Here is a 24,608-nt window from a genome sequence, read left to right as displayed (position 1 = left end):
GCTATGCCAAAAAAAAAAAAAAACATGCCAACATGGAGAAATAGAGTAAAGAGTGAAATAACTTTTTGTACATAACCACACTTTTTCTCTTCACTGCTAGCATGAGTTTCATATCAATAAGACAATATTTATGGAAAATAGACAGGGAATACAGATATTGGCAGGCACAAAATCCATATTGCCAACAAATGCATCCCCTCCAAACCTGAAGAAATAAAGAGCTAATAGTGAAATATTTTTTCTACAAAATCACACTTCTTCCCTTAACTGCTGGTAGGAGTTTCATATCAATAGGATAATATTTGGGGAAAATAGATAGGGCATGCAGATATTGACAGGCTAATAATAGGCTTTGCCAAAAAAATGCATCACCCTGCTAACATGGAGAAGTAAAGAGTTAAGAGGAATTTAACCTTTTCTACATAATTAGTTGTTCTCTGAGCTACTGGTATAATTTTCAAATCAGCAGGACAGTATACATGGGATACACATATTGTCTTATAATCTTAAGGATTTACCCAATGTCGAGGTGATCCACATAACTAACTATCTGGTTCTCCAGAGTTCATAACTACGAGCCAGAAGAAAGTTTTCAAAAACCTGGAGAATACAATCATTTAGTTTCAGGTTGGGCCAAGCAGTTAGGATCAAAAGAAGCATTAAATTACTATCGACTTGTTTCTGCCAGATGAGTAGTGAGTTGTGCTATTTTAAGTAATTAGTCTACCACAACAATGCTAATGCTAACAACGAACTAACCCATGTTATTTCTATAAGAGTGGTAAATTTATTTAGCTTCTGTAAACCCAAATTCATGCTGGAGTTGTATGTTGAGTTGTGGATTCACGTCCAATGTAGGTAAACTATTCGCTGCGATCTACCGAAACCCCGTGTTCGTGTCCAGACACGAACCGTGCGGGGGAATAGTCACGGCTCACTGACTGTATGGCTGTATGGTAGGTTAAATCTAATTTATTCAGCTTTTTTTTCGCATGAAAGTCCCGCTGAATAAACATACTTTCTGTCCGGGACTCAGCACTGAGCTAGCTGCTAACAAAGTTAGCACTCTGGGGACTATCAAGCTAGGGCGTAAAAATAACTTATCTTACCTTACATTTGAATGGTTATTCTTCTAAGTACCTGCCCAATAAAATATCTGAAAATACAATTTAAACAGTGCGAGCGTTTCTGTTAGAAAGTGGGCGCTGCAAACTCTGACATTGTTAGTTTCCGCAGGTGTTTTTAGCCGTAGATTGTTGAAGCAGTTTTCTTGTCTTTTTTCGGTAAGTTTTTTAAATTAACTCCCTTGTGACCAACTACGTTCGAAACACGAAAAATAACGTTTATCTTTCTCTCCATTGGTTAGAACAATTGTACATGACACAAACTTTAGGCATTTTGCTCAACAGAAGTAAACGGGCCGCTTTTACTTCCTGCCTCCATCTGCATTGGGTGACTTTGATGCTACGTCATCTGAAGCCCAGCAATAGCAAACCATTTGCGGACAACATATTCCTCAGAAACTGACTATAAAACGTTCGACTCATATGCCTCAATAAAGGTGTCAAAACTTTATTTATTTCAATTCATCTGCGAAATAAAACCCACAATTTTAGGGCTTTCATGGTTAAGAAACATAATGTTACGAATATCTTTAAGAGTTGTCTCTTTGGTCATATTTCAGTCCGTTTTTTCATCAATCTGCGAGAGTTTTTAGAGCTATGCGCGTTCCCGCGACTGGGCATGTAATTCTCGGCAGGCATGCGTTTCTCGGCTTAACACCAGCATATACTTTAATGGTAGCCTCGTGATTAAGGCGTAAATGTTATGTAACCGTCCGCGCCAGTCAACAACTGGCGAGAGTGGGTGGGAGAGAAGAAGGAGGGGTGCGTTTTAGGGCAATTAAATGAGCTTAAACTTCAACAAGATTTCTCCGTTTAATCAAAATGCCTAATAACCGAAACAGAAAACAAACAGTAATCCATTTGTGCCAATTCTTGTTTGAATTTTCTCTTCCAAGAAAGGTTGTAAAACCCTTATAAGATCAAGTTAACACAATTAAGTCTGACCTGAAACAGATTTTCTCCTTTCATTTATTGGAAATTGTTGAGGCATGACTGCACCAGTAAATTATTGTTCTAGACCAGAACAACTTAATACTCTGACAGTTTGTTCAGGTACACACATTGAAGCCATGTTTTTTTTAAAGTCACAGCTATAACACATTAAGTTTAATTTCTGACAATATAATATTGTGAAATCTTATAACTGTAGAATATACAATAGTATTCAACAGGAGTCCATTCTCTTAATAAACATCTGCAAGCAAAACCAGGTGTTTAGTTAGCTCTTCTACTTTGCTGCAAAAAAAATAAAAAAATATGCTGAATATTCTGGCTTTGTGGAACTTTTTCTCAGATCAAAATGAGGAAAAACATACAAAATTAAAGGGCAAATACTTACACAGATCAAATTATGAAAATGTTTCAGCAGGTAAAGCTGCTTCCACATGGATTGTACAGTGACAAGGTATTCACCCCATTTTAGATTTCCTGTTTTGACTTTTTTTGGTCATAAATTGTTACAAAAATATGTATTTCAGCCAAATATATCTAGAGTAAACACAGGAGTAGTTCAAAATAATTTATGTTATTAAGGAAATAAAATATCCAAACTTCATATAAAGTAATACATTTATGGCATGACTTCCAAGTTTTTATCTTCTACGTGTGTGTGAATTGCTTTGCTCTGGTACATATGTGCAGTAATTGTGGCATCTCTTTATTGTAAAGATCATACTGCAAAAACATCTAACCTACCCGAAGCTGTCAGGTTTAGCTCAGGGTTTAGACTGTGTATGCTGCTGCATCAGACGTAGCTCAGAACCGAAGGGTCAGCATCCTGTGCTTGAGATGTACAGTCAGCAGTCTCACAGTTACACAACAAATATCACAGCTACATCACAGCTGCATCAACCTGATCGACTTTATTTTTACTTTCTCTGAGTTCTCTCATTCCTTCTGAGGTCCAGATGGCTATTGTAATATTTACAACGGAGTTTGTTTGCTACTGGAAAATCAAAAGTAATTTTGAGGTCTGTGTTTGTGTGTGTTTTGAGTTGTGTAACCATAATATAAATCTGCCTATCAAACATGTATATATTAAAAACTGCAGATTGGTTTTTATGTACTCTTTAAATTCATGTCCAGGCAGGCCTGGTTTGGGTGCGGTGTTTACCAAGATTTCTACCACCACTCCCACCACACAAACAAACCTTTACTCTAAATGTGTCATGTGTTCCACAGTCTTTAAAATCAATAACTTGTTTTCAACCAGAACTAAGTGTTATGAACTGCTAAAAACAAACAAGACTCAAAATCTTGTCTATTTCTTTTTTCTTTTTTTGCCAAGCCTGGTACTTAAATACATTAGAAACCTCTAGTGTCTGACATTGAGACAGTTTTTACAAAATTATTTATGTTCTTGTAATTTTTTCTTTTTTTTTCCTTTTTAACAATAGTATGCTGCATTATGCACACATCTGTGATACTGGTTGTTAAACTTAAACATTTACCATGGTGTTGCTTTATATAGAGCTGAGTAACTGGTGCATGTTAGTTTACAAGCTTGCCCTGAACATATAGGGAGCAGCACAACAACATTAAAACGTAACAGTTTTATATGCATATATATAAAACATATGTATGCATATGTGCTGGAAAATATTGGCTAATGTTTGCATGACCTCTAGATGGATGTAATGGGGTAGGCAGGGTTTATGTTAATACAGAAAAATAACAATAGAATCATGTTTTCATGTCAATATTTGCACATATTTAATGTATGAATCTGAAAGTTAATGAAAGTATCTGTGCTTTGAGCTACAAGGAAGTGCTATGATGGTGCAAAGATTTATTACTTCCAAAGATAAACAAGAGTCAAGATATAAAATCATACCAGAGTTTTCACCAATAATGTCCGTCTTACTCCCAAAAGTCACCAATGGGCAAATTTTCTATAATTGTAAATCCCTGTGAGTTTGCGGTACAGTATGAGTGATAACTGATAATTCCTTTTTTAACCATATCTTAATTTTTATTCTCATACAAATTATTCATTTTCATAGATATTTTCAAAAACTTTTGTACGTTAGTGTAAATGCTATTTTTATACATAAAAAAAAAACCCAGTGGATTTCTTTAATCAGTTTTAAGTAACTATTTGGATCAAAAATATCTTAAATCGTAGAAAGAACAGACAGAGATGCCTTTTCTGCTCCTAAATTATCAGGTGTGACACAATTTATTTATTTATTTTTTTAATTTACACCATTTCATTTGTATTCTTTATTCTGTTTTTTACATATAATATATTCTATTTTGTGTGAGTCTAATGCTTCGATTTCATGTCACTTTTGCACATACAATTCCTGATTCTGAGACAATAAAGAATATTGCTATTCTATCTTTAATAAAACAAACATTTGCTCCCATCTTGTGTAAAATTAGTGTAGCACCCTTATTTGAGTATCCAGTTATTCTGGAGAATCATGTACAAACTACAGTCTAATTTAAAAATACAACTATCTAAAGGTGCAACAAGGACTAAATGCTTCCAATTACACCAGTTTGACATAATACATATTATGTATTAGTGCTTCATTTAGAAAATACTTTTTAAGGCTGTGCTCCCAATATTAAGGTTTGATTAGGAAACACACTTTTGACTATTAAAAAACAAACTGCCGTTCTAGAATGTTCTCTGGAAATTATTTTTATGTCAATAGTTCAAAATAAAAACGTTACAATCAGAATTGTAGGAAGAGATACCATTGTTGTTGAGACTTTAAAAAAATACTAAAGCTGTATATAATTGTTCACACTTGGTCTAAGTGTTTCTATTGTTTTTCTACTTTTTGTCTTCATTATTATTTCCCATTCATACCATATTTAGGGTTACATGCATATGGTTGCTTCAAGTAATATGATCTCGCAGGAAGAAATTGTTGTAGCAATATTTTTTCTCATCACTGAAATATGCTTTTTTGTATGCTCTGCCTTGAACAGCTTTTTATGTTAGATTATGTTTGATAACTGTTATTTTTTATATACCTTTCTACGTAAATATTTATTTGACGGTTGAACACCTAAACGCCTCTTCTTACTAAAAATCAAAACATACTATATGTAGAACATGTTTCAAATAGAACCTATATTACCCATCCCCTTTTGTGCACGCACGTACACACGCGCGACGTCCACACGCACAAATATGGCGGCTTCTATTTCACCTCTACGCTCCTCCTTCAGGATTTGCTCACCGTTAACTGCACACTTTCACTGCTGCCGTGCCAAACTGCGGATGCACAGAAAGTACGAGAGTCAAAGGAGGCATCTGTACGACTCTGTGAGAAGGTAAACGTTGTCACATTGAAAATAGTGCCATGTTTTGTTGAAATAAACGGAAGGGATGGAGAGCGGCGTTTCGGCACCGGTGGAATCAGTGCGAGTACCGTACGTCAGATGTCAGAGGAAGGATTGTAACTGTCAGCAGTATTCACTGTAACCGGTAGAGGGCGCAAGGTAAATGGGCGTTGAACGGCACGGGGGGAAAACAAACTTACTTAGAAACGAGTGTTTGCTAATCATGTTCACATTCACTATACCATTTGTATCGGTTACTCAGTGACATTGCTGAAGGACAGATACAACGTTTGTTTAAGTCACAGGTGCTCTCCGTGTGATACTTTATACTAGATTTATTAGTTATTTTACGTTTAAATCCCCCCCCCATGTATAGCCATATCCATGGAAAAAGGTTACTAAGAACAGTTGACACTTTCATAGTCAGTAAGAATTTTTTCAATCGCCAAAATCTTTTCTCTCAAAAAATAAAATATGTACTCTAAATATGTATACATTTTAAATAACAGTTTTATTTCAGTTGCTGTTCTCAAAAATAAATTCTTTCTTTTCTTTTCTTTAAACTTCTCTAGGCACAGTGCTGTGGTGATTTCAGGAACAGAGTTGGCCCGTCAGATTCACAGAGAAATCCAGCGAGATGTGGAAGAGCTAGTCGCTCAGGGCAACATGAGGCCCCACCTTGGCGTAATCTTAGTCGGAGATGACCCAGCCAGTCATACCTATGTTAAGAACAAGACCCGGGCAGCCACCATCCTGGGTCAGATATGAGCAGTGTGTGTCTTTCTCAACACTTTCCTCACTGTGTATGGTGCAGTCATGCACATGCATCTCATTAAGTTTGAATACACAATTTCTTTAATTCTGTTTGAATATTTACACACAGAATATGTTTAATTTGTCTTTATAATGTTAAAATAATAAACAAAATAGAGAGCGGATATTTATCTCACAAATGCCATATTATAACTATGTTACTGGCTACACATCATTTTGAAGACTGCTGACCTGATGGTAGTCAGTGACACCCTCCACAGAAGATCATTGTTAAAGAATCTGGTGAATCCAAACACAGTCTTGAAAAATTCAGTTGAAAGAAAAAAAACATTCAAGAGTTTGTCAGAGATTCACAGTTTGTGGAATGTGCCAGGAGTCAGTGCTTCAAGGTAGACCACAAATCTAGGGCATGAGCTGAAATGGGCTGTCACATTCCTTGTGTTGCTAGTGACAACACCAGAAGTGTCTTACCTGGGCTCCTAATAGAGTACCTATTTGAAGGTTAAAATAAATCTCTAAATCACCAGGTATTGTGGGTTGTACTGTAATACATGGACAAATTTTCATATATATAAAAAAACCCAAACAAAAGGAATTCTTGAAATGTTTGGACTTTGATTTACTGCAATCTGTTATCATTAAACAAACAGAAATTAATATTTTTGATGTGTATTGCTGTGTTCTTGAATCTGTGTAATATGTGAGTTTCCCTCTTAGAATCTAATTGCTGAAACAAATTAACGTTTCAATGCTCTATTGAGATGCATGTGTATGTCAGCCTTATGTGAACATACAAATTAAGACAGATAATTCGTTTTTCTTTGTTTTGCAAACATAATTTATAATAATGTATAGATTTCAGATCATGAGAGCAGGACTACTGTATTTAAAAGTACATTGTTTATTGCTCATCGTGTTATATTTGACAATCTCCAGGTATTTCCAGTGAGACAGTGGTTCGGCCCAGCTCAGTTTCCCAGGAGGAGTTACTGGGGCTGATCGATAAGATGAACCGTGACTGGAGGGTCAGCGGTCTCCTGGTGCAGCTGCCACTTCCAGGTAAGCAAACAGAACACTTTGGAGATTTAGTTATCCAAGTTAAGAGGTGGGCACTATGTAGTGCATAGTGTACTAACTAACATTTAACACCTTGGATGGAGTAGCTTCCCTTGGGGATCAATAAAGTATATTCTGTTCTAATAAGAAAAATTGCTTTAACACTCCTTTTGGACTTATTTGATCACTTAAGATCAAATAAAGTGATAACTAGCATTTTTACATTTAAGTAATACCCCATCTTTTGTTGCTTTTTATACTGTTGCAATTAACTTGTAATTTAATTTGACCTTTATCAGACACATTGGTCGGTTTAGTAATAGTTAAATAAATTAAATAATAAATAGACAAATATATATTTTTAAAAAGTAGCGAAAACTAATAATATTTAGGGTTAATGTAATCATATGTATTTTTTTCACACTGTTCTTCAGAGCACATCAACGAGCGAGCTGTGTGTAATGCAATCGCTCCAGAGAAGGATGTTGATGGTTTCCATATTGTGAATATTGGAAAGTTGTGCCTGGACCAGAGATCGATGGTACCTGCAACGCCTGCAGCTGTCTGGGAGATGATCAAAAGAGCAGGTAAACAAGCAAGGGTTCTAAATTTCACCTACGTCTTTTTCATTTTGTTTACTTGTACTTGTTCTGAAACAATTGATCCTCTAGAGGGCAGTAAAGATCTACTAGCTCTCATGGTAATATAACCATTCCTTGCTGCTAGTCCTGCTAGTAACCATATTTGTAAAATCTTCATAATTCTGATCATGTTTGATCTTTTCATAAATGGTGTTTTTTTTTAAATTAGTTTCTTCTTGTGTTGAGTTTAGTAAGTGCTGTGTCAGTTTTATTCTGTGTTATAGTCTCTCCAATATGCACAACATAGCATGGATGTGCCATATTAGAATTCCATCCATCCATCCATCCATTGTCTGTTCACCCTTGTCCCTAATGGGGTCGGGAGGGTTGCTGGTGCCCATCTCCAGCTACGTTCCAGGCGGGAGGCGGGGTACGCCCTGGACAGGTCGCCAGTCTGTCGCAGGGCAACACAAAGACATACAGGACAAACAACCATTCACACACACACACACACCTAGGGAGAATTTAGATAGACCAATTAACCTAACAGTCATGTTTTTGGACTGTGGGAGGACGCCGGAGTACCCGGAGAGAACCCACGCATGCACAGGGAGAACATGCAAACTCCATGCAGAAAGACCCCGGCCGGGAATCGAACCCAGGACCTTCTTGCTGCAAGGCAACAGTGCTACCAACTGCGCCACTGTGCAGCCCCCATATTAGAATTGGCACAGAAATTATAGTAAAAAGTCAACCATTAGCCAATGGTTGACAATCCTGTCACCTAGTTTATCTTTTAGAAATGTATATTTGTAACAGTTTGTTGAGCACCACTGACAACGTCTAAAGCTCCAGGATTTTCTCAGAAAATAGATATGTAGCTCTTTGATTTAATCCTATAAATATAATTTATTTTACAAATGTAAAATTATAACCCTTCAATTGAAATAAATAAATGAAATAGTGGAAAATTTTCTTACACCAACAACAAACTCAGAAAGAATGTTTAGTGGTTGTGCCCAAAAACCTCCAGTCAAACTTGGCTGTTGATCAGTAAAGTTCAGTTCAGGTAACTGTTGCTTCAGAGAATGTCACCGATGGGAGGTGAAAAACATTGCGCAAAATGCAGGTTTCTATCTGCTGCAAGAAATTGGCGGTAAAGATATAAATGAAGGACAAGAAAAAACCTTTAAAGGTATTAAAGGATTTCTTGATGCATTGTTTTTTATAGTACGTTTTGGAGTAACAATTTATGATAATAAAGAAATTAGACATTAATTTTATAAATCAGTGATTTTATTTTTTTAAATGTTCTTCTATCAAGAGCTCTGCCAACCTAATTTATAATGTGTTGATTAAGAGCAAAAAAAAAGCTGATTTCTAGTGTGATCAACATTTTTAATTGACATAAATTTTATGGATTTAAGGTTTACCTTTTTGTTCTTTAAATAACTGAGTCCATTGGCTTCAGTCTGCAGCTGTTTGCTTGTAGCAGAAGTTCCAAAATCTACATCTAACCTCTGAACCCAAAGATTTTTTTGGTTTTCTTGTGGAGTTTTATGCTACACCATTTTAACATCAAACAAAGCTACACTGTTTGTATTATAGTATTCAACCTAAATACAATGTTTCAAAAAGGACAAAGTTACACAAAACTTGTTTGTGCAGCCCTCCAGTTCAAAAGGCAACCTGACATAAAAATTTGCAACAAAATATCGGTAGATCTTTAAGATCAGGGTGATTTTTAAGAAAAAAAAATGTCATTTTCTTTCCTGGGAATGTGTTTACACAGGAATTGAGACAGTGGGAAAGAATGTCTTGGTTGCTGGTCGCTCCAAAAATGTTGGAATGCCCATTGCTATGTTGCTGCATACCGATCGCAACCATGAACGCCCTGGAGGTAAGCTAAGTGATTTCTATTTATTCTTTTATCTGTTCCACCAATCTAAGTTAGTCAGCCCAATAATATGACCAACATCTTCATAGAAAATTCAAATTGCACCATCCTGGTTTTCCCTAAAGAATAATTGATACTTTAAGCTTTTGTCAGGATATGAATGTACACTTCAATGACTCCTTGCCTTTTTTTTTTATCAAAAAATAAATAAAAAATGCTGATGCATGTCCTGCTGGATAAAAAGAAGGGAGTGTGAAAACCTTAATCAGGGCGAAACATTTGGCACTCTGCACCACTGGGAAACGGATCCAGTCCTTATATGGGTGCAGGAAGGAAGAAACGGATTTGAAAAGGTGTTGCCTGCATTAAGCAACAAGACTTACTTTAACTGTCAAAGTTCAGCAATATGACAGGATAAAGAGACCCAAGGTGCAATACATATGCTAAGCAGTATAATAAAAGAATGCAATAAGCTGTGGTTTCTGATCTCATTTAAGAAATTACAATAAAGAAAATAAGTAAAGGGCTCTAGGGAGTTACATTTCTTTACATGTTTAAAGCAAATTATATACAGCCAGTCTGTGGCAGTCCCAACCAATCAGAAATTCTTTAGCTGATTCCAGATTTCAGTTTCCAAGAATCCTTAGAGCGGAAGAAACCAGTAAAGAAAACAAATTTCTTACCAGTTTTACCAGTTTTTGAATGAACTGTTTTGAGATTTATTTCTAACTGCTGTTTTTCTTTCATGGTTCAGGACCTTTTAAAAATGTAGACACATTCTGTAAATGGGTTACTTGGTAATTTCTGTGCTGGTCTGAATAAGTTGACTGAAACATACAAAGATTATATTCATGCCATCACATTTTATTAAAATATATACACTTTTACTGGCCACTTCATTAGGAAAATCAGATTGGACCCTGTTTTCGAGACTAATTTAATTCTTTTTGCTATAAATTCAACAATGTTTCTGAAACATTCCTCAAAAATCTGGGATCCATATCAGCATGACAGCTTCGCAATGTTGATGCAACGTTGTTGGCTGAATTTACGCATAAATTCAGCATTTTTGATGCTGGTACTTGCTGGTACTTGCATTTATGATGCAAATTCGAATTTGCATCATAAATAGTGTTGTTCTATGATAGAACAACACTACTATCATAGTTTTGTTCCACTACATCCCAGAGGTGTTTTGTTAGATTCAGATATGGTGACTGTGGAAGCTATTCGAGTTCAGTTAAGTCAAAATCATTTTCAGAAGAATTCAAGTTTGTGACATGGTACATTATTATGGTAGAATGATCAAGCAAAACATATATACTCATAGATAATCTGTGATGTGAAGTGATTGATGTTATTGGCAACAATACGTCTGTAGCTTGTTGGTTTTAGCTGATTGTTAGTTGGTTCTATGGCATCCAAAGTGTGCCAAAAATACCCTTGACAACATAAAAGCACCACCACCAGCAACTGTTGACAGCCCAGGAGCGATCCATGTCTTTATGTTGTTTATTTGAAATTGATAGTCTAACATCTAAATTTCAGAGCTGAATGGAGATTCAATGAAAGAGAAAATATTTTCATTAATCTTACATTTACCTATGTTGTTGAAGATATGTGAATTATATCTTAGACAATTTTACCATATTATTATAGCTTATATGATTATTTCAATGTTAAAAATCAGTTTTGTTGTCATTAATACAGCTGGTTGTCAGTTGCATGAGTTTATCTATGTGTCACTGCAAAACAGGTATCTGTTAACACAAGACTCTGTGAGAACTTGTTTATGTGGTTCAACCCTTTTCAGATGAAAGGATATGTAAAATTCCAGTAGAACCTTATAGCATGTGCAGCAGTGAGCTCCTGGTTTCCCCACGCCTTCATACTTGGGTGAAACCCTTGCAATCAGTGTAGGCGGCTTAAAGGTTGTCCACACAAATTAATTTTCTGTGGTTTTTATCAGTTACAGGAGCAAAAATCTTTACCTAATAAGTAGCTCTTCCTTCAACAGTTTCACTTATTTTTTCTTTGTGGTTAATTCCGTTTTATAAAAACAGACCAGCAGGAATAGGAACAGTTTAGACGGAACAGCCAGTGATCCAGAGACTTGAAACATTTACTGACCCTCCATAATATATACCCTCTTAATATATATCAGAAACTATATGCGTTATTCAGTTGGCAGGTGTGTGCTAGATTGAAACATGACCGGATTCATCTGCAGACAGATAAAGTTTTTCTTCCTTGATATTGAAGCCTCGGGTGGATTAAACAGAACAGTTTTCTGCCAGTCAGAAGAATAATGAATCAATTCTAGCCTCTACATGCGACCTTGGGTAAGACACTGAGCAACAATTGGCCTCCAACTCTCTCATCATTTTAGGTGTTCATGGTAAAAAAAAACCATTCTATGTAGATTTGATATAAGGCATACTTTAGCCCTCAGCTGCACTATTCCAGATCTTTTTCAATGGATACTTAAATCTTAATTTGGAAAAGGATCTCAGAATTACCAACAATAAAAGGTAAAGCACACTGTTCACAGCAGGTGACCATAAAGTTGATGCAAAATACACAAACAAAAATAACATTCTGACTGTGCCTAAATAAATCATTGATCAAGTTGTAACTGTTTCAACACCTTTTTACCACAACTTTGTTCAAATTTTAGAAAATTCTTCCAGGATATAAATGATAGGTGCAAATACATCACAAAAAGTTTCAATTAATTGTGTGTAAACGCTATTGATACTTTTGTACGGACTAAGATGCAGGGTCCATTAGGAATGGGCAACTATTGTGTCATATAGCAGAGGAAAGAAAAATACTACCATAGGATCTGAAATGTTATCAATGAATCAAAATCGTTTCTTTGTTCTAGTTATGAGAAACATGAGCATGTGCGTTAGGTTTGCTGTTTGAACCATTTTTGTTCCATCTAACTATTATGTACATACAAAGTGATTATAAATCAAAATATGGCAAAGTTATTGTACAATAAATACTCACCAAATACTATGATAAAGTCAATATCATCCATCCCTGTGATACATTCAAAGGTGCATTTACCATTTGTGTCATAGTAAAATATTCCTCTTGCAAAAATGTATATCAAATTGTGGCACAGCTCTGTTTTTAGTTAATGGTTTTACTTCCTGTCTGAGTGAGTGTCATCTTGTGCAGACTAAATACTTACAAAGTATTTATAAAAGAATAAAGTTTGTTTATTAAAGTTTTTCTTTTTTTAGTCGTACAGGCTTTACAATAGTTATGTTCATATCCCTGACCGAAATTGATAATTATGCAAAGAAAGAAGAGCAAAATAAAATGGGGATACAGCATAAGAGAAAGCAAATTCAAAACAATAAACTTCAAATTATTGATACTGACACATGGGAATTTCAGCACTCCTATCCCTCTCCAAACACCTCTCTTCAAATAGCCTACTTTGTATTAGCAACTCACACTTAATACATCAGTGTTTTTTTTAAGAGAGTTTAACCTCATTAATTGCAGTTTTTTATTACTAAGACACTATCAGTCTTGGCACTATAAGCCCCGTCTATCTATTTGCGCTCAGTTTTCCTCAGTGTGTGGTTTGACTCCAACATGACATGCCAAAAGAAAGATATGCATGCTTCCCGAATGACTCTCTACCACCAGCTGCAGTCAAACATTGTGGTCTTTATTTGGCTAAAGAATAAAAAAGCAAAGAAAAGCAAAACAAAACAAAACAAAATCCTGTCAACTGAAGCGAGTTAAAATAGAAAAATGTTCAAGGGCAATGTGGTAATTTCATTTTAACTACCTGTAGTTGAAATAAAACTGTACAGTAATACTGTACAATTACTCTTGTAATCTATGAAACCAGCAATAATCTCATCCCTGCGGCATAATCTAAGTATAATAGATATTTTCTTAAGTAGAAGGAAACAAATCTTATGCATAAAAGCAAGGGCATAGAACTGAATTGCACAGTGCTCATAGTCTCTCAGGAAAAAAAATCACATTTGTCTTAATATTATTTTTACCATTTGAATTATTTTTATTAGATATTTACCAATTCATAATATAAGTTTCATTGCTGATGAAACTGAAGCACAACCTTTGCACTTGTTTTGCATACTAAGCTCTTGCAATGACATTAAAATAAGCCAAATTCCTACAGCATGACTGTATAAACTGATGTGTCCCTACAATGCATGTTTTAAAGGTCAGATAACAGTTCATCCGTAATGCGACTCGGAGGTTCGATGTGCTGGGACTTGTCGTACCTTACATCATTTTCTTTATCTTACCCAAAAATGTTCCAGCGTGATACATTCTATTTTCTTTTCTAAGACTTCCTTAGTCACAAGGGCCACACACTGTAGTGAAGAAACTTGGATTCATTGGCGTACATGCCGTTTTTGAGATCTATAAAATTTGTGAAAACATAAGTATATTATGGCATTGACAGTAAATGTGGTTTTTACTAAGTTTTAGAGTTCTGCCCTATTCTCAGTGTAATGTTCTTGCAATGTTAACATCTTAGCATTGTGAAGGATAAATCTGCGTTTCCATTCCCATATTCACTAACTTAAATTTACATAAAACATAGAACCATTTCCCTCATTAGATAAAAAATAGTTTATTTTTGTTGCTTAATTCAACCTAAAAGCTCCTCTTTGCCTCTCAGGTGATGCCACAGTGACGATCGCTCACAGATGTACACCAAGGGATCAGCTGAAAAAACTTACTATGCTGGCTGACATCATCATTGCAGCGGCAGGTAATTAAAGTCTACCAGAGAAAGAGAGAGATTTTTTACTACAGTATTTATCTTCATAGTTCAGTTATGTGTTTGTTCATGGCTACAAGATGGTAGTAAGTTTGAATTAAATGGTAACTGAGGAAATGGAAGTACTATTATTCCAATTTTTACTAAATGCAATAATTCTTACCTTACCTATGCTTTTGGGTGTAACAACTCAAAATCAAATATAGCGCAAACAGAATATATCCATGAATAATTTAGTTTTTAGGTGAAATCATGGATTTCACATATTTTCTAGTCTATGATTTGTACCACACCAAGTCCTGTTTTCATCTAAATTCATTGCCTAGGACAATGCTCAAGAAAAATACTCTTAATTTAATTTTAATATAACTTTTTCTGTGGAGTGTCCTGGAGAGTTTTAAAAAGTTATTTTAAATGAAATATATTAGTAGAAGTAATTGTAGTATTATTTTATAGTCACATATTGCCCAGCCTCAGTTGACAATAAAGGTAAAGTTATAATAGAATAGGTCAGATTTTACAAAATCTGATTAAAAGTCATAAACATTTGTTGCTGTAATTGATTAAAGCTGTAAAAAGTAATCTGAGTACTGAGTTAATTTACTTTTCAAAGAACAGATTGAGTCACTTTCACGTAGTCAAGCTATCAGTTGGACTTGAATGAATCTTTTAGTTTGTTGTTTGTGATTTTTATTTACTGTTTTCATACTTCTGTTTGTTAATTTATTTTATTTGTGGATTTTGGTCATTTTATTTTCATTCTTCATTTTACGGGCTGCACAGTGGCGCAGTTGGTAGCACTGTTGCCTTGCAGCAAGAAGGTCCTGGGTTCGATTTCCGGCCGGGGTCTTTCTGCATGGAGTTTGCATGTTCTCCCTGTGCATGCGTGGGTTCTCTCCGGGTACTCCGGCTTCCTCCCACAGTCCAAAAACATGACTGTCAGGTCAATTGGTTTCTCTAAATTCTCCCTAGGTGTGAGTGTGTGTGTGAATGGTTGTTTGTCCTGTATGTCTCTGTGTTGCCCTGCGACAGACTGGCGACCTGTCCGGGGTGTACCCCGCCTCTCGCCCGGAATGTAGCTGGAGATAGGCACCAGCAACCCTCCCGACCCCATTAGGGACAAGGGTGAACGGAAAATGGATGGATGGATGGATCTTCATTTTACTGTGATGCTCTTTGTGATTTTATCAATGAAAAGTGTCAATATAAATACACTTTGCTTACAGAAATATATTAGATATAGTATAAATGCAGTTTGGGAAGCAGTTTGTTAAATATTTGTTAAAATTTTTTAAACTTTATATTATATGCAACCAAACATTTTTATTTATTTCATTTTCATATGAATGTAAATTGTTTACTGTCCCAGAATCCATTCTCCTTTTATGATTCCTCTACCTAAGCAGGTGTAGATTCTGCTGTACACTCCTTAATTCTTTAGACTCTTTGAATTTGCATAAAAAGAATTATGCAGGCTGGTATTGCAAGAATGGGAGAAGATTATGAAAAAGGCTTACCAGCCCTTACTTGAATAGTTCTTGTTGAAGTCTGCATTGCAAATGTGGAAATTTCCAGATAATTGTTTTGTCTCTCAGCTCTATTCCTCGTTATGAAGAACAAGGTGGTCTTATAGGGTTGGAATGTGAAACTATAAATCATGTGTAAAACTGTAGTAACTACGTCGTTGGGGGTGCCAGGTTACACCCCAACGATGGGTGTAACCAATGTCCCGTAACCAACGACATTAAAGGATTTTTTTTCTTCTTGATGAAAAGCTGAACCTTTCAGTTTATTTTATGTTTGTGAGATATACAGTGTCTGTTTCATTATAAAGTATTTTTGTCTTTTTTTAATCTCACTCAATACATATACTCTCAATACATTTTTAAGTTGCTATTACTTTTATTGTTAAACCAGCCCTTATAATAATAATACAACATTGACCAAGTTCTCTTAGCCACTCTTGAAAATGGGAAAAACAATAGTAAGGGAGATGTGTGCTGATCTGTGTGTTCAGAAAAGGGCTACAAGAAAATAGCTTTCCATATCCATAATAACAGGTACAGCAGTGGTTAGTAATTCGTGGCTGTCACAGTCAAGTATCTGGGACTTGTATGAAAGGACTAAGATCAGAGCAGAATGGTAAGTAAAGGTGATTTTTGACTCAAGTATTTTGGCTTAATTTTGAGGGCGGCCTGATCATGAACTTTTTTCAGTTTTTTTGCCCCTTCAATGGAGACCAGGTACTAAGCGTTATGCACAGAGTAAGAAATGTACAACATTGTGCCTGTACTTGATGGCTGACTAAGGTTGCTATTACATTTGCAGCTTTAGGTTTGGGGCTTCAGTAAAGAAATATTTTACAGTTTTTAAGAAATCTGGACTGCATTTGACCATCTTCACAGTCTAAAATGCTTAGATGGGTCAAAATTTAACTGGATTATTTCACACCCCACATAGATTCTTTGAAAATGCAGTTTGATATTTACAAAGCTTTTTCAAGAAAAAATAGCTATTAGTACCACTGTAGAGTGTTCCTGGAGCTTAAAAGAAGGGACTCACCCAGGAAACCAATTCCTGATGGTAAGGGACATAAAAAAATCTCCAAAGCTCATTACAGCATTGAGGATCACCTTTACAGTCAATAGAAACCATTAAAACCATATTTACATGTTAAGTGGTTATTGTCTCATTTAAAAATGATAAAGGTATGAAAAATCAACCTGTATTCTCTGTTAAACATGGTGGAGAATCTATGAACCTGTTTCTCTTCCAAATATGCCTTTTTGTTCCCCCTTTGGTCAGGTGTTCCAGCTCTGATCACGGCAGACATGGTGAAAAAGGGTGCAGCAGTTATTGACGTCGGCATAAATCGCATCCTGGACCAGAACACAGGGAAAGTCCGTCTCATCGGGGATGTGGATTTTGAGGGTAAAACAAGCAATACATTTTGCCAGGATTGCCTCAGCAGAGGAAATATCTTAATACCTGCACATCACTTGCATTTCCTGGAGAATAAAGACCATTGCTTAACACCATATCATGTTTCTGGTATTTTGTTTCAGGAGTGAAGGAGAAAGCAGGTTTCATAACACCTGTTCCTGGAGGTGTGGGTCCAATGACTGTTGCCATGCTCATGAAAAACACTGTGACTGCTGCCAGAAATGCACTGATGCATTAAAAACAGTATACACCCTTCATTTTAGTTTGCATTGCAGAGAGGTAACAGCATATGAACATGCAATAACCTGCATACATTTCAGTATACACGCAAAACAAACCTCTCTGCTGAACAATTACACACTTTTATTTCAACAGTTTTGACCTCAAGATTTCATACTTGCCTGGAAACCTACTTGATATGTACCATGTTTACTTCCATATTTATTATTTATTTTATTATTGTAATTCAGATTTTGCTTTTGTACATGTTAGATTAATATTTTTTCTACTGCAATGTTTTGATTTATTGAATATGCTTAAAATTAGCAAGAAAGAAGTCATAATAAAAGTGGGTTTCAGTCAGTGCCACGTCAATGGGTTTATTTTTTCATTATTAGTATTTAATTTCCATGTAATTGGACTCATGGGATGTAAACGTTTTTTTCAAAAATAGACTTAGGTTTTATATTCTAGGTAACAACTAATACATTGTGCTACTTATGGTGGCAGCATGTTTGAGTAACTCTATGATATTAGTTCAGAGTTTTTCTTTTTATAGACTTTTGCTCATCATTTATTTTGGTTGAGGCATTGCTTTTTTTGGGAAACATTCCCTCTGGTTTTAGATGCTGAACAGTGGTATTTATTTTTGCTCTTTCTGTTTTACTTTTTGACAATTGTTAAGACCAACCTGGTAAAATCCAGCCCCTTATCCTACACTATTTGCTTTGTCCAGAGAGTCTGGGCTCTTGGCTTTTGAGAAACAATTGCTTTCTGGAGGCGTGGACTGTGTTGGGATTTTAAATTTTACCCAATTGCTAACGTCTGCCTGTGACATATGTAATGCACCAGTTTGACAGCAAGAAGCTTACCGGAACTTGTATGTGCTGTAAACAACCATCTTCCACTTAAAAGAGAGAAGAGCCAAGCTGTTAATGTTAGTTCAATATTTGTAAACGTGACCAACAAAGACTGAACAGCTTTGTTCACTTCCTGCGCTACCATTGCTAAAACTACAGGCAGACTACAATTCTAAAACAGCGCAGAAAGTATTGATAACAAATATGGAATTAGAATACAGCAAACAGACCTATGACAAAAATCTGAATTATATATATTGAGCAATTTCTAGGCTAATCTATCTTTTTATTACTTGTAGAAAGGAAAACACCATAACTGGTGTGTGCAACATTTTCTGCCTTTGTCCTTACACTCTGTACACATTTATTAGGTAACCATATTTTTAAGGATTATTTTTATTCATCACCAACTGCAGTGCTCTACGTTCAATATGAATGTTTAAGAAAACAAATGTGAAGTTTTGACTTTTTTAGGAATGTATCTGTATTTGCACAATTACTGGGTGACTGTACTTGTGCAGAACTATTATGCAAGTGGAATCAAATGAAGACATTTTTCCATCTCATTGTTTAATATGCATCGGTTTAAGTCATAATTATAAATAAACAACTCAAAACTTTCCAATAAACAATAAACAGCAACAAATTTGTGACCAATATCTCCACCTTAATTTTTCTTTTCTTCCATTTCTTCCCTTCATACAGTCTGTCAGTTTCTTGATATGTTGGCAACTTTTTGTTCAACAGCAAACATAGCCTTGCAGACACTGTTCAGAGAGGTGGACTGTTTTCATTCACCTTAAGTGTTGAGGTCCAAGCATCTTTAATAGCTCATATCAATATCCCACTTTCACCTTACTGCTGTCTGAATCAAAGTGGAGCTCTGTTCCCCTTACTGATCCACCCACAGGCCCATCAAGAGTTGCTCTCATTATATAAGTTCCTTTGAAAAATCTGTCCTCAGGTATTTCTTGGCCTAGTCTAGACACTTGTGTTTATGTGTCTTATTCAGCATTGGTCAGGTTTCAGCCTGTCTTTTCTTGGCCATGTCTCTGAAAACTGAACATCTTGTACTTCTAGTTTCTCCAGGCAGGTTGCAGTCCTTGATGGGCCAACCCCTGCCTCATTACACAAATACACATCACCCGCTATGCTTAAATCCATTCAGCACTGAAGTTTCTCCAGATATAAGTCTGAAAATATGTGTAAAAAACTGATGAAATGGTCCAGATATACTTGTGCACACAGTGTAAATAAGTGCCACCTTTGTTTCTTTTCAAATAGAGATTAACTGACACAGAATCAGCAACATGCAGATCATAACTATTGTTTGACTTTATTCTAGACAAGTTAAAACAGGAACACTATTCAACAAGTATGTTAAAACTGTAATTTTAAGTTGCTACCTGCATCATAAAAAAAGATGTTTTAAGGAAGTTCTAAAGAAAATAAAATTCAGGTACCGTAAAAAGGATGACCCACCCTGGTGACAATAATTATATGGTTTCACAATACTGGAAAATAAAAACCAGTCTGGGAATTGTTCATCTGTTGTCTCCCAACTTTCTGAGGATAGTGACCCATGTTTTATAATTTAGGGCTATTGTAAATGGATGGCTTAATCAAGAAATATTTCCAAAATATCTGCAGTCAAATGAGATGTAATAAATACTGTAAATCTATCTGGACCATGCAGTATTGCAACAGATAACTACACTGCTTTTAGATGTAACTGTATTTCATTATGTAAACAGTATATAGCTAGAATAGTTGACACACATTTTTAGACTTGAAGAGGATACTGGCAAAAAAACCCATTGTAAAATCTTCAATGGAATGCAATGGGGATGGTTTAGCTTGTCTCCTCAATTTGGTAAAAACTGGGTCCCAGAAAAAAAAAATTCTCTCAACCACAAAAGCCCTGAAAAACTTTCCCTACAAGAACTAATTGTGATGTGTTTATTTCTCAGACTTGTGAATCAAACTTTTGTTTACTTGAAACAGCCAAGCTAGATTTGTCTTGTCATCTCAAGAAAATGCTAGTTTTTTGGGTTTAAAAAAAAAATAACTTCAGATTGTTATGTAGCAACAAACAGTCTTGACAATCAAGGGGAGGGTAATGAAACGGGTTACACCCAGTTTCATTGTTTCCCCCTTAATATCACTCTCAGTATCACTTCCATGAAACTTCAGTGGAGACATGGTGCATTGTAACGAACAGTAAGTGGGTACACTGTGGTCACAAAGGGATGGATATGACCAGGATGGCTGAGATGTTTAGTCATAATTGCTACTAAGGGGCCCAGTTTGGCCAAGCAAATACTCCCACACCATCACAAGCCTGAACTGTTGAGTCATGCTGTCTTGTAGTTTATGCCAAATGCTAGCCATTCATCCTAGCTGACAGGAATGTACTCTAATTTTGTCTTTTGTTGATGTAGCCATCTGTTTCAAGGTGCCGTGTGAGATAGTATTCCACATTGTTTGGTAGTGCAGAGTACTTGTATCAAGTACTGTTACCTTTTTATCAGCTAGTCTGCCTGTTCTCATATGACCCCTGCAATCAACAAGGTGAAAAGAAATTCTCTTTTTTTGGATCACTTTTCATGAATCCAAGAGATGGTTGTGGGTAAAATCCCAGTAGGCTAGTGATTTTTTTTAAATAGTTGGCCCAACCAAAATGGCACCAACAACCAAGCTCACTGTTCATATACTCACTGATACACCCTGTCTGATGAACTCTTACCAAGTAATTTTGGGCTAGTTTCTAGTTCAAATATCTTGGTGCACTATAGGAGCTTCTTTAAGCCAGTAAGTTGTTGTGAAATAATGTGTCAGTGGAGCAATACATTCTAACTTATAAAATGAGAAAAAAAATTGTTCCACTGGCAGATGATTGTGCTCATATCTAGAATTTTTTCATCAATATTAATAAATTATTGACTTAAAACAAGTTCCTATTTCTTGCTGAAAAGTTATTTGTAAGTTAGCTTTGTCTTATATTAAGTGTACTAAGGTATTTGCACTAAAAACTAGACCAAAAATACATAGTAAGATTTGAAATCTTACTTTTGCTTTGCAAAAACACAAATCTGTATAGAAGCCTAGGTATATTAAGTTATTGCCGTAAGATTGGCTAGGTAGTTAGCCAATAGTAGTGGAAGTGGAGCCTACCACCACCGATTGACCAGTAAAACACTTGGTTGCCATGGAGACTGATCACTGGCTGTTGGATTCAACTTCATCCCATTCAAATCAATTCAAAGTATCTGGCAAGGATTTGGGGGGTATTTTTTGTATTGAGCAGTTATAACTCATTAAAACAGGTTATGATTTGTAGAATTAAACCATCAGGAGAAAGAAACCACTGCTAACGTCAAACAACTTCACTTGCATTTTTCAGTTATGCTTTTACGGTTTGTGTTGTACAAAGATCTTGTCTGCACCTGTTGGACAGAGACACTGAGGCAGCCAAAGACAAGAATCTAGCCAGAAACTTGCTCTTGTAATCTCATCCCTGATGAAACAGAGATGTTTACAACAAAGGTGATTGTCAGTGGAGCTACTTCTAACAAACTAAAAGACATACTTCAGGTAAACACTCAGCCTCTTACTAGCTTGCATCTGTGCTTCCAGAGAATACCTTCAATAAAAGGAGCTTTGAGATGAACACGTGACCGTTGCACTACCACTTGCACCCCTGCCAGCAATTAACACCACAGGTGCTGCCTCTGCATGCAGAGGTGAAATGAAATGAAAAGAAGGATGTGGATGTTTTTTTTTTCTCCAAAGGAAATGCCTCTTTCTTTGTTGAAACTTGGCAGGTGTTTGATTGGCTGCGAAACATCTTCAAAGGACTGGAGCACATTATATAGCCTGAACAGAACAGAAGTCTAAGCAGTCAGAAGACGATAAGCAGAAAAAACATCTCACTGACAGAAGACAACATGTCCACACAAAGACAGACATTCCTAAGGAAGGGTGAGCTTCTTGCTTTTTTGTAATATGTACTTTTGAAATAATAACCATACGGTGATTTTTAATTTTGTGCAAAATGGTAGTAAGCAAACTGAAATTCAGCATTTTAGGGCATGGAAGTTGAACAGTAGTACTTTTAAAAGTCTTTTTTTAACCACAACTTCAAACTAAGCTACTCATGCACTATTCTAATATTAATTAAAATATCTTATTTTTTCCAGTTCTCACCTTCACAGTGACAGTGCTGCTTCTGCTGGCCACAACAGGAACGTCTGAGGTGTTGAGTGATGGCACGCTGACCACTGTGTCGCCCTCTTTCTTAAATTCGTCTCTGACCGTCCAGACAGTCAACAGTACGTTTCTCTAGTTTTCATATGTTGGAAGAATTAATGTAAGACAAAAAGGCCCCCAAAATTTGCTTCTGAATCATTTCTTATTGAAGCTATTTTAATTTTCCATATGAATAATGAGTAATGAATAACTGACACTTAATGAAAGTAGGAGGGAATTGCATTAAACCAGGCCTTTTGTTCAGGTACCAACTGAAAAAGTTTCCATTTAGTTTTTTTGTCTGTATTAGACTTTTTAATTATTTTAATTCTACATTCGTATAGCAGCATCACTTGGAAGGACTCTGTTTATTAATTTTAACATGAGTGTTCTTCTCTGTGTCTTTTTCTTCAGGCACCACGGACCAAAGTAAGGTCCAGCTTTCAGTCAGGCCATGTGGAGATGAAAATGAAAAATACTGTTTAAACGATGGCAAGTGCATCTACCCCCAAGACAGCCGCCGACCTTCCTGCATGTAAGCACACAACTGATGACACTGGCCTGTCCTAATGTATTAACAACAGTTTTACACAGGTTGGTTCATGTTTGCTTTAGGAATGCACTCATTTTTTTCTTCTCTACAGCTGCATGCCTTCTCACAGCGGCCCACGCTGCGAGATCTTCACCGATTTGACTTACCGACCATTAACAGTGGACAAGGTTATTCCCATCTTCTTTGGGTGTGTCATGATCTTCATCATTCTGGGTCTTGTATTCTGCTGCATTATCAAAAAGAGGTAAGTAACTGCGGGCTCTGATGACACACATTTAATGCAGAACCAAAGAAATTGCTCGTGTTCAGGCGTGTTGTGATGCAGACATTAAAAAGCTTTTTATAGCTATTTTACATGTGTCAATCAAGATTTATAGTCACTAATGACTTTGCATTCTTATTTGTAGAGCATAAGTTTATTTTTTCTCAGAACAAATTTGTAATGATTACATTGAATTTTGTCTTATTCTTTGCAGATGCATAAAATCAGCACCTCTGATAAAAGCCGCTGAATCAGAGACTTCGGTGTGACATCATGAACTCCTCTTCACGATGTTTCTGCACGACTTGAACTGGATTTTATTTTATTACTTAAAGCGAGGTTTTAAGTGTTTTTCAAACTTGAGATACACATATTTTAAAATAACAATGTGAATGCTGAATTTTGTTATGAACAGTTCCATGATAGTTCTGGCCTTGAAAGAAATGAGGAAAAATATTCTATTTATTGTAATTTTATTTTGATTAAATTATTTGCCTTCTTTTTTTATTTAAGGTTTTGTAATAAATTATAAATAAAACATCTGTTTCAAAAATGTTATTTTGAAAGCATGTACTTCTCTCGACATTTAAACAGCAGTTGACAGTGTTAAACATTCACTCTTTCACTTTAGCATGTAATACACATTTGCTTATATAGTTTTTTAGAGTACCAATTAAACCAAAGGAAAACGGTGGATGAACAACATTAATGAACAAAACAGTTATTAAAACCAGATTAAATAATTTACCTTTCAGCTTAATAACATAAAAATGTCAAGTGAAAACAGATAGACTTTAAGCTGTAGATCAGCCTTTAAATCTATGATGCACTATTTAGGACTTATGAGCTCAATGGATGAACTAGTGTTGTGTGTAGCAATTCTAGGTAGTTTGCAATTTAATGTATTTAAATCCCACCAATCTGTGTGCATAGTTCATGCACACAGATTTAAAGTCACTTACACACATTCCAATTAGTTATAAAACAATGCAATCAAGGTCAGTGT

General features: G+C 35.7%; 2 protein-coding genes across 4 annotated transcripts; both read left to right on the top strand.

Annotated features, from left to right (window-relative positions):
* Nucleotides 1–881: 881 nt before the first annotated feature.
* On the top strand, nucleotides 882–18,048 carry mthfd2l (methylenetetrahydrofolate dehydrogenase (NADP+ dependent) 2 like). 3 transcript variants are annotated; one of them, XM_028032815.1, is made up of 8 exons: nucleotides 882–956; nucleotides 5,996–6,180; nucleotides 7,134–7,256; nucleotides 7,688–7,840; nucleotides 9,627–9,734; nucleotides 14,416–14,508; nucleotides 17,323–17,448; nucleotides 17,583–18,048. In XM_028032815.1, the coding sequence occupies exons 1-8, from the start codon at nucleotides 946–948 to the stop codon at nucleotides 17,696–17,698; spliced, it is 915 nt and encodes a 304-aa protein (XP_027888616.1). In that variant the 5' UTR covers nucleotides 882–945; the 3' UTR covers nucleotides 17,699–18,048. The 3 variants fall into 3 exon arrangements, with proteins under 3 accessions (XP_027888616.1, XP_027888617.1, XP_027888618.1); XM_028032816.1 differs by lacking the exon at nucleotides 882–956 and adding an exon at nucleotides 5,474–5,582; XM_028032817.1 differs by lacking the exon at nucleotides 882–956 and having other exon boundaries at nucleotides 6,060–6,194.
* A 4,314-nt stretch (nucleotides 18,049–22,362) lies between these two features.
* epgn (epithelial mitogen homolog (mouse)) lies at nucleotides 22,363–24,049 on the top strand. Its single transcript, XM_028032745.1, has 5 exons — nucleotides 22,363–22,520; nucleotides 22,739–22,870; nucleotides 23,202–23,322; nucleotides 23,432–23,584; nucleotides 23,817–24,049. The coding sequence occupies exons 1-5, from the start codon at nucleotides 22,487–22,489 to the stop codon at nucleotides 23,869–23,871; spliced, it is 495 nt and encodes a 164-aa protein (XP_027888546.1). The 5' UTR covers nucleotides 22,363–22,486; the 3' UTR covers nucleotides 23,872–24,049.
* Nucleotides 24,050–24,608: the final 559 nt, after the last annotated feature.

The sequence above is a fragment of the Xiphophorus couchianus genome, chromosome 12 (assembly GCF_001444195.1).
Source record: "Xiphophorus couchianus chromosome 12, X_couchianus-1.0, whole genome shotgun sequence".
In the NCBI taxonomy this organism is placed as follows: domain Eukaryota; kingdom Metazoa; phylum Chordata; class Actinopteri; order Cyprinodontiformes; family Poeciliidae; genus Xiphophorus; species Xiphophorus couchianus.
Note: the sequence above shows the minus strand (reverse complement) of the source record. Positions and strands in the feature narration are given on the sequence as shown.

Excerpts from the sequence above, each read along its gene's own strand:
- mthfd2l (XM_028032815.1), top strand. Across the intron at positions 7,257-7,687 it reads GGTGCAGCTGCCACTTCCAG|AGCACATCAACGAGCGAGCT; the intron begins GTAAGCAAACAG and ends ACTGTTCTTCAG. Across the intron at positions 17,449-17,582 it reads CGGGGATGTGGATTTTGAGG|GAGTGAAGGAGAAAGCAGGT; the intron begins GTAAAACAAGCA and ends ATTTTGTTTCAG.
- epgn (XM_028032745.1), top strand. The coding sequence starts at position 22,487 with ATGTCCACACAAAGACAGACATTCCTAAGGAAGG. Across the intron at positions 22,871-23,201 it reads GACCGTCCAGACAGTCAACA|GCACCACGGACCAAAGTAAG; the intron begins GTACGTTTCTCT and ends CTTTTTCTTCAG. Across the intron at positions 23,585-23,816 it reads TGCTGCATTATCAAAAAGAG|ATGCATAAAATCAGCACCTC; the intron begins GTAAGTAACTGC and ends TATTCTTTGCAG.